The sequence below is a fragment of the Monopterus albus genome, unplaced genomic scaffold, assembly GCF_001952655.1.
Source record: "Monopterus albus unplaced genomic scaffold, M_albus_1.0 scaffold34.1, whole genome shotgun sequence".
Lineage (NCBI taxonomy): Eukaryota > Metazoa > Chordata > Actinopteri > Synbranchiformes > Synbranchidae > Monopterus > Monopterus albus.
Window position 1 is genome coordinate 4,754,798 of NW_018127914.1, and position 9,712 is coordinate 4,764,509.

The following is a 9,712-nucleotide window of genomic DNA, read 5'->3' on the forward strand; positions in this document are numbered from 1 at the left end:
TTCTGACACGGAGACATGAAGAATGTACTGTTACCCCTCTGACACTGGCACACTTTGGTAAGAGTCTGTTGGAGAGAAAACTGGAGAAAACATCTCAATGACACAAAAACCAGCCACCTGACATGCTCACTCCTTTCTTCTTCTAGACAAGCATGCACCATCACAAACGCGTCGTAGTCACTGTTCCAGGTTAGCCTGATGCTACCAAACACTGCCATGTTAAAACCAATGGTTAACTCTGCTCTGATGATTTTGTTAGTGACTCTTCTGAAGGAAGAACAACCAAAACAGAGCTCCTTCCACCAAAACAAAAAAATATATACATGTGCATGAGGAGTGACTGCAGTCAACTGATCTGCTGTACTTGATACTGGGATGATTGCCTTCATGTTTGTATGTGTGGATTTTTCTGGATGCTGTGCCAAACGTTGTTTGTTCAGAGCAGTTTTTATGCCTGTTATTAACCCATGGAAGAATCACTGTGTTGTCAGCTATGGAGGTCAGAGGCAGAAGATTGTTTTCAGACAACACACTTTTATTCTGAAGGGTTCTCTGTGAATTAAATCACTGGAACACACAAAAAAAAACAGGAAAGATGATGAGGACAAATATGAAGTTCCCTACAAATGGGAAGAGGCGAACGCTGCTTCCTTGCTTACCACTGTACTTGTGGTTTATTTTTCTTTTTTACAAGCTTCAGGCTGTGATTAGATGTCAATGCACTTTGATTTAATGTCTGTCAGCATCATGTTGTCTTTTGATTGAAAAGGGAGGAATTAATGTGGCGGTTAAAGTTTGATAACTTTATCCTTGAATGAATTGGTTGGCCTAAGCTTAATGTGTGACCTCTGTACTTACGGTTTTAGTAACCAGTCTCAATATTTTGGGGTACAAATAGGATGAACACATTTATCTTTAGTCTCCTATTGAAAATGTTCAGTTAGTTTCAAAATCACACAAAAAACTGACATGATTTAGATGAAAATTAGACATTAAAACAGACATCTCTAAACTTTCATGTCGATAAAAGTGATTTCCCACATACGGGGTTAGCCTTCTGAGAGGACATTCAGATAGATACTCACCATGAAGGCTGGAGGATCACAGAAGAGAAAGCAAAACAAGGTTTTTTGTTTTTTGTTTTTTTTGCATCACTAGTAAATAGACATGTTTTTGGATTACACCAGACTAAGGGAAAACTTGAACCGAATGATTTGTCCCTCTCAGTGTGTGTGATCGCTCTGCATGCAGAATGTGAAACTGACCTGAAAGTCCACATTTTGAGTCACTTTTTCTGTTGTTGCCTGTGTTAATTCAGTAAGAAATCATTTAAACATATTGGGTATTTTTTGCTGTTGGTCATCTCATGCTGATGTTTGTTCTGCTGCACTAGTCTTACAGCACCAGTGCACATCAGACCAGGGTGATTTTTTTGTTTGTTTGTTTGTTTTCCCCCCATTTCATTTGGCCAACTTCTGTTAGACATATTAAAATCAAGTGCACCCAAGTGCCAGCTCTGTAAAAAGTCATCTCCTTCCCAAGTTTTTTTTGTACATCATGGAGAATAGCTTTTGGAGTAATTGCCAAGATTTGATGTTGACTCACCAATTTCCTGTTTATCAGTATACTCTTTTTCCAAAGCTTGCAGTAAAAAAAAAATCCTTCTGTTACATTTACAATATTTGTAGGAACATTTAGGGATTTAAGTAAGAGAACTGACCTTGACTCTGTTGGAGTCCACTGTGAAGGCAGACAGAGAAAGTAGGGAGCAACTGTTATATGAAGGGAGTTTGATTTAAAATGTTTAAACCAGACTTGATGCAACTGGGTAGTCTGTAAAATAAAATGTTTAAGTTTGTTCTTGAATTTTTTGAGAAGTGTGTGCTTCTTACTATTTTCTGAGCAAAGATTCCAGCAGACACTGGTTTAAACAAAAGCATCAGAGATGTTTAAAATGACTCTGTGGGTGAACTGCTGACAAATCATAATCTCACAAAGGACCCTAACTAGCCTCTATGTTTACAAGGAAACACAACTCAAAAGGGTTTTGTTGTTAATCATGCAGTATATTTTATATTTATATGTTTTTAAAGTAAAATCTTAATTTGGGTACCTATAGTATAGTACAGCAACTTAAGCTGTCAGATAAATGTAGTGGAGTTATAAGTACATAGAAGCATAAAATGGAAATATTCGATTATCTCCAGTGCATCTAAACTGTACCTAAGGACAGCACATGAGTAAATGTACTTAGTTACTCTCAATCACTGCATGATGCACTGTTTGTTATTGCACCTTATGTATTAGTTTGCCGGTATAGTATGTGATGCTAAATACAGTAAAGGTGTAACTATATTTTTCCACCTCTGTTATCTTCTGTTTGGAAACAAGTGTGCTGTAAAATTAAATGCCCTCTCAAACTTCTCAGACACATTATATACTCACTAACTCTAGTGTTGCTGCACAGACCCAGATAACGAGCTCTCAAATAGTTTATTCTCTCACTGACATTTATAAGCCCATAATCCTCAATGGTTTTCCTCTGCTGTATTATTAACACAAGTAGTGAGACAATGGAGTCGGTAACAACTGGTGATAAAAACCTGCCTCCTCACTTATGTAATTTCATTTCATGTTAACATCAGATAAATGCAGAGGTCAGCAAACATTTTAGTGCATAATCAATAGTTAATGGAATGAATTTCTGATTGGTTGCATTTAATCAAATGATAAACAGCCATGTATATGTAGTAAACCTGGGGTTTGGGGGATCTTTCTGCATGTGTACCTGGTGTTGAACAGTCTGCAGAAGGAAAAAATGCAGCGACACATTTTGTAGGTTTATGATATGAACTAAAATAAATAAAAATGGGCCTTTCTGCAAATTGTAATGCACTGTTACATTTTATTTCATGAGCTTACAGATTGAAAACATTTGCAGTAACTGTGGCATGTGCAAAGTTTTAGTAACCCTGCAAAACCCACTGTTACCAGCTGTTAAGCATGAGGGGTGGAAATATTCTGCTTTGGGGTTGTGATGGCCAGTAGTACAGGAAACAGTACAAAGACAGTGGGTGTTATACAGTGAGTCAAGTGAAACTCTAAAAGAGGCTGACAATGATTCAAAGCTGACTACAAAACCCACCATGAACTACTTCAAGAAACACAAGCTGGAGCTTTTGGAATGACCCTCACAGCCCTCAAAATGAAGATCACTGAAATTATGTGGGTAAATGTTTAAAATGTGTGCAAGATCTGAAGGAATTGTGAGTGAAAATTCTTAATTCAAGTGTATACAGGCTGGTAGTTGGTTGTAAAATAAGAAAACGTTTCCAAGCTGCGGTATCAGCCGAAGGGGAGCTTATGAGTACAAACTTGTGTCCACACTATTGCATACAAGTGTAGCTCTAGAGGAAGGAAATCAGTTGTTTCATCTTATTTTGCTGCCCTGTGCCTCTCGCGCGCCTTATATGGAAAAGGAATTAGTTGCGCGAACATGGGCGGAAGCGCGGCGCGGTGACAGCTGGGTAAATTCACCGACATCCAGGAAGAAAAAGACGAATCCCAGTCTGGTCGTTGCACACTCCTACGGCAAAATTGACAGGAGTATAAAGGACCAAATCACTGCTTGACTAGTTTGGCAGGTAGGTTAAGCGACATGCGGTTGTTGTCTTATGCAGTTAGTGTTTTATTTAGCGGGTTTTCTGAAGCATTAAAATGAAGCGAAACGCTCAGCAGCGCTTCTTCCTCAACGCGGCACCGAATCATTCCGAAATTATTTTTTTGAAATCGGTGTGATGCTAACACCCGGTTAGCCTGGGTTGCTACCCTGTTAGCCACAAAGTCCAAGCTCGTTCGCTTACTAAAGTAGACCTCGACTTATGTTTAACCTTTAAGTAATTCCTGAATGTATTCTTTCAGTGAGCAGAGGCACCGGTTTGCTGAAATGTGGAAACTTCTTTTTTTCTTCTTCAGCAGACTAGTGCAGACACGGGGAGGGTGTGAGAGGAAAAAAAATCCAGGAAATGCCGAAACAGACAGCAGACACTCCACAACAGCAAAATAACATGTACAGCGCTAACATAGCATAATATGTTTGTAGTTTTGTCAAACGGACCCGGTTTGTCAGGATTTGCATGAACTAGCTTTGTTTTTGTCGATAATGGCGTTATGACACAATTTGTATACTCGTCCATGAAACGGCTTTCTAGCAAATGCTAACGTTATTTATAAAACACATTTGACTGTGAGAAAGCTCAAACTGTCAAAAAGGCCTCATATTTAATTGGGGCTGTACTAGTTAGTAAAGGTTTGTGGTCTAGGGCAGACCAAACTTGTTACAGACACAGAGTTCCCCACTACACCCACTTTGCTAGCTAGCTTTAGACTCGCTAGCCGGCTGAGTGAAACCCCAGTGATCGCGTTAACAGCAGCGGCTTGAGCTTGATTTGTTGGAGCCTTGAGCCCACCGAAGTAGGACTGCGACGAAGGTTCTAGCTCAGTCTGGTTTAGCCCACGTCTGCCACAAAGTGATGTTTGTTTTGGCCAGTGAAAATGATACTCATGCAGAGTTGGACGCTCCTTCCTTATCTGAACTTTGGCCCCCAAGCAGAGACATGGGCCTAACCCGCTTCACTGCCCCTGCATGCTTGTGCTGCTTTATGCAGAACATTTCTGGCCTATGTCCAAAAAGTATGCATCTGATTACACTTGGCCAGACTTTTTATGTTTTGGAAAGAGCTAAAATGTATGAACAGTAAATGTATTAAACTATATTCATGCTTGCATAATTTGTTTAAATGCAAATTTGTTAGACATTTGCACAACTGAAGTAGAATGTCACCCTTAGGAGATATTAACTGGTGCCCTACCCTGTCTGTGGTAATAAAAATAAATCCAATTTACAAATATGTAGGTTAAGTTTTAAAAGTAATTTCTAAAAAAAGAGCTGTGTGCTATATTGTTTTGTAAATGTTACTCAAGCAGGAGGTAAAAGTGCATGTATTTGGAGCTGTTTTCAGCTGTGCTGGTTCTCAGGTGAGTTTTTCATAAAACAGCTGGTGGGCAAGACTCAGGTTTGTTCTCACCAGGAGAGTGAGGAAGAGTTGATGTCAAATATAGAAATATTAGTATGTATGTGGGACTTGATTCAAAACTAAATGGAGGAGCATGTCACCTGGGGCAGCAGTGCCTTACTGATCTGTTTTTAATACGGAGATCAGACTGTGGATACACAAACCTTTCAATGAGATCAGTTCATTGGTAGTTTGGGTCTTTTCATGGAATTTGACCATAAGGATCGAAGCTTATGCACATGTAGGCCAGTTCCCTAAATCCTAGTCACTGACCCTAGCTCCTCCACCTTTAATGTTGTGATGAAGCCCAACTTTTAGCTGTCTTGCCTTTTATAGTGCTCAAATCTAAGGAAAATGTTATGACAACCATTATTTCCTGGCTTGAGTTATTGCTGTATCTGCCCTAAATTCTCTGGAAAGCTGGTTCTTCTCCCTTGACGGCGGAGTTTCCTTGGTGGTCAGCACTTGGCTTGAGCATGTGTGTTCACTTTAGTGCACTGGAGGAAATGTTCTTCGGTGTATGAGCTGTTGTACACTCAAATGTGCTCACTTAGTGACTTGAAAATTAACTTTAAATGGGTCATTGGCAGTATAGTTAACCAACTGCAGTGACTTATCTACGCACCTCTTACAGTGGGATGCTCAAGATGCAGGCGGCTCTGGCTCAGGGGGTAGAGCAGGTCGTCTCCCAACTGGAAGGTTGGTAGTTCCAGTCCACATGTCAGTGTCCTTGAAGAAGACACTGAACCCCAAGTTGTCCTGGTGTTATCACCAGTATGTGTGCAAATAGTGTGAAAGCACTTTGAATGTGCTGCAATCAATAGAAAAGTGCTATACAAGTATAAGACTATTTGTTTTTTGGTGTACATGACTCCACGTACACCTTTAGGGGCCACTCCCTTTCTGTATTTCTGGCGAGTCATCTCAGCTGAGACCAGGAAATGAGAGAGTTGCACTCTGGAGTCTGCAGGTTTACCTTAAATGCAGCTGTGGCCCTGAACATTCAGGCATGTAGGTCAAGGGTAAAGAGGCTGTGTGTCCTGCTGTGATCTAATTTAGATTTAAGCCTTGTGGAGAAATTAGTTTGCAGCTCTGTCTGAATGAGTGGTACAGATAAAGGGGAAGTTGAGGCACTTTAAAATGAAGCTGCCAAATGTGCTGTAACATGAGTCAAAATTTTTCTTTTGTCGTCAAAGCCATCACCCCTCCTGCATTGGTTTCAGTAAACACTTTAGTGCAGTAATATGATGCTGCTGATAATCTGGCCTATTGATATGATTTCAGTTAACAGCTTCAGGGTCATAATGTAATGTATAACCTGCCTCGCAGTTCTTTTATACTACCTACAACAACACAATTAATGGGGCCTCAGGGGCTGGTCTGAGTCATATGATGGCGTAATGCACTTGTAGCAACTCATCCAAAAATAAATGCTTGCCATACATTAAAGCTGTAGAGAAAACACACAGCTCCCCAAGGATTTAACTTTGAGGACTGAATGTTCACTTGTTGCCTAATATACCCCACACACTGACAGGTGCCACTGTAACAGATAGTCACTGCTATTCACTTCACCTGCCAGTGGTCATAATGTTTTGCCTGATCAGTGTCCAGTTTGTACAGTTTATTCCTTTTGCTCCATTATTAGAAGCAGGAAGGTGTATGAGCCTTCAGCTTCACCTGTCACAGCCAGAAATGTGAAGCGCTCTCTGTTTAGTTCAATGATGGGTGCAGCAGGTTTTCTTGTGTGGTCAGTGTTGTTCCTTCACCATCAGCCAGGTGTTAAGTACCTGGGACTGGTCACTCTCTCAGCCACATATATGAAGGTAGTGTCAGGTTACAGCTGTTCCGTGTAATATTAGTCCTTCTCATTAGGTGTGTGAGTAAGTGCAAGACTGTGGTAGACTTAGAATGAAGTTAGTAAATCATATACCAGTGAGAGGTACATTATCAGTTTTGCTGTTATCAGATTTAGCAGCATCTTTAGTATTGGTGCTTTGGACTGCTTTTAAAGATGGGAGTGGTTTTGTTGTGTAACATACTAGCATCTTCAGCTGAAATAGTTGGGATGACAGGGCAGGTCTGCATTCTGCAGGGAGTCTGCAGTAACCCGTCATAATGTACATAGCGAGTACTGACCTGCCAACCAGCAGATCAATCCTGCTTCTCTGTTACTCAGCCACTCTTAAGGTAGAAGTGAGTAACTTTCATTATGGGTTGGCAAAGACTTCAGGTCATGCAAATTACCAGTGCACCATTTATTCAAATTCTAGATGTTTTGGTTTGTGTGGACAAGGCAGGACAACGACATTGATTTAAAAACTGGTCTGCACAAAATAACTGCATACTATTTGAGTTCCAACTGAATTTCAGTGGGGGGGGGGGTTTAAGGCCCCTACATGCTCTGTGATAAACCTGTAGGTTCACTTTCATGTCACACTGCAAGATGGGTCTGAGAAAAGTGGGGCTTCTCTGCTTCTGTTATTATTTACTGGATAACAGACATTGCATCATTTTTAAGACCATGCAAGGCAAAACCAGTGGGAACATCTGTAATAAAATCATTGGGTCAGACTGTGTGATGTAACGTCTGAATCGTATACTGAGCAGTGAAGGGTAAACTGTTGTACTACATTGTGAAAGGACAGAAGACATTAGTATGTTTCTAAAACAGCTGCCGACCTTTTTTGGCAACCTTTATTTTACTATAAAATGATGTGCATAGGGGCCTTAAGAATGAGAACAATGTCTGAATCAAGTTCAAGACACAAACCTAATCTAAATATGAGACTTATTGAAGTAAGGACACACGGTATGTTGGCAGTTGCACATACTGGTTGCATTTAAGTACACACATGCATTTAAGTGAACCAGGATACAGTTGTGTATTTCTAGCTATCTTCTCCAGTCAGCTGAATTCTTACCTGTCATGTAAACATGAAACATGGTTTCCCTGATCAATGTAGGGGATTAATGAAACCTAATTTCCTAAAGCAGATTTCTCATGGAGCACATCAATATCGCTGCCATGTATATGTGTATCACATTTCTAATTTTAAAAGTGCACGTCTGCTAACACAGTCTCTAAATGAGTTGTTTTCCCACAACTGAACATTTGAGCATTTGTTAAATTCGGACACTTTGTGGGGGGAAAAAAGTGCTATTCTGTCTGAGAAGATGAGGCAGATGCAGCAGAAAGTCAGGAAGCAGTGTCTTTTACAGATAAAATCTGAGAGCCATGCATCCAAAATAGGTTTGCAGTAGAGATGTGAATATTGATCAGCTGCATGGATGTGAGGATTTACAATAACCAGTTTATTGCAGTTCATGTAAATATACTGATTGTGTCAAGCCTTGCAGGTCCAGAACCAGAGCACTGCTGCTGTTCTAACCAAGTAGCTAATTTTTAATTGCAGTAATTGCCTTCACCATGTCTCAGGAGTAATTCAGTTCTCAATTAGAAGGCTGCAACAGAAAGTACCGCTGTGCCTCTGATTTAAAAACAGCCAAGCAAGACAAACAGCAGAACAAAAACAGGAAGATCTTTGTCTGGTTTAGTCAAAAACTGACCCACGGATCTGATGGCAACATTTTAACCTCGGAACATTTTCTTGTGTTTAGTTTTTCATTCATCAACTGAGCTAGTGCCAAATCAGTTCAGTTTGTTTTAAAGTCTCTTTCTAGACATTTACTCTTGTGTGGGCCAGTAGTGTTTGAGAATAAACAGATGCGTTGTGTATTGGTTAATGGTGGGAAACATCTTTGTTTGTAGCCTATTGTGCCAATAAAGAGCTTTTAAAGTGAAGAGAGCTCAAAGAGTTATACACGCGACAATGCTGCATTTGCAGAACGAGGATTTAAATGGACTCTAGCTGCTGAATATTATCGTGAGTGAGATGAGCAAAGGCTTTGTGTCTGCTCTTCCTCTTTTCACCTCTTTCAATCCCCCCCACCTGACAGGTATGGCAGAGTTGGCGAGTCTGGTGCAGCGGTTGGAGGTGGCGGTGGGCCGCCTGGAGGTTATGTCGGGCCCTGGGGGCAGCACTGGACCCTCTGCCGGGGGAGGTAATCATAAAGTGTCATTATTATGGAGTAATATGTGTTCAAGAATAAGATGTCTGAGAGATAACAAAGCCTAAATCTGCATTGAGTTTTACCACTTTCAAATTTAAATGGAAAAACTCTTTTCTGTCATTAATTTTCTTTTTAACATTTATTTCTGTTTGTGGATAATTTTCCATAATGGCCTTTTTTGAAATGTTTACGTAATTTTTTTCTGCCCTCCCTCCTTAAAAACAACAACTTTACAGCAGTATCAGTGTATGTTGAAGCCTTCGATGAGATCGTCAGCGGTCCTGTGGCCCAGTACATCTCCCTCAGCCAGAAGATAGGGGGCGATGTCCAGAAACATGTAGGTCACCGTTTTAGATGCGAAATGTTTCACTTTTGCACACCATGTTCTCCACTTTGAACCATATAAAGTATCATGCCAGTGTTTTGAATGATGATTGCTTTAACAAATTACTCAGGCAGCCCTAAAGATGGCAAAACTGACTTGCCTTTCATGATGCAAGTGTGGAGGCAGGAAAAACTAAATTAGAACTCTGGGGGGGGGGGGGGGGGGGGGGGGGGGCGGC

At 40.5% G+C, this 9,712-nt stretch overlaps 1 protein-coding gene across 1 annotated transcript in view; it reads left to right on the top strand.

Moving 5' to 3' along the window:
• The first annotated feature begins 3,496 nt into the window (after nucleotides 1–3,496).
• Nucleotides 3,497–9,712, top strand: part of cap1 (CAP, adenylate cyclase-associated protein 1 (yeast)) — a 10,738-nt gene continuing 4,522 nt past the window's right edge. Inside the window, exons 1-3 of the mRNA XM_020597592.1 lie at nucleotides 3,497–3,644; nucleotides 9,036–9,140; nucleotides 9,386–9,486. Coding sequence (XP_020453248.1) covers nucleotides 9,038–9,140; nucleotides 9,386–9,486 — 204 coding nt within the window. The 5' untranslated portion in view covers nucleotides 3,497–3,644; nucleotides 9,036–9,037. The remainder of the gene's footprint in view (nucleotides 3,645–9,035; nucleotides 9,141–9,385; nucleotides 9,487–9,712) is intronic.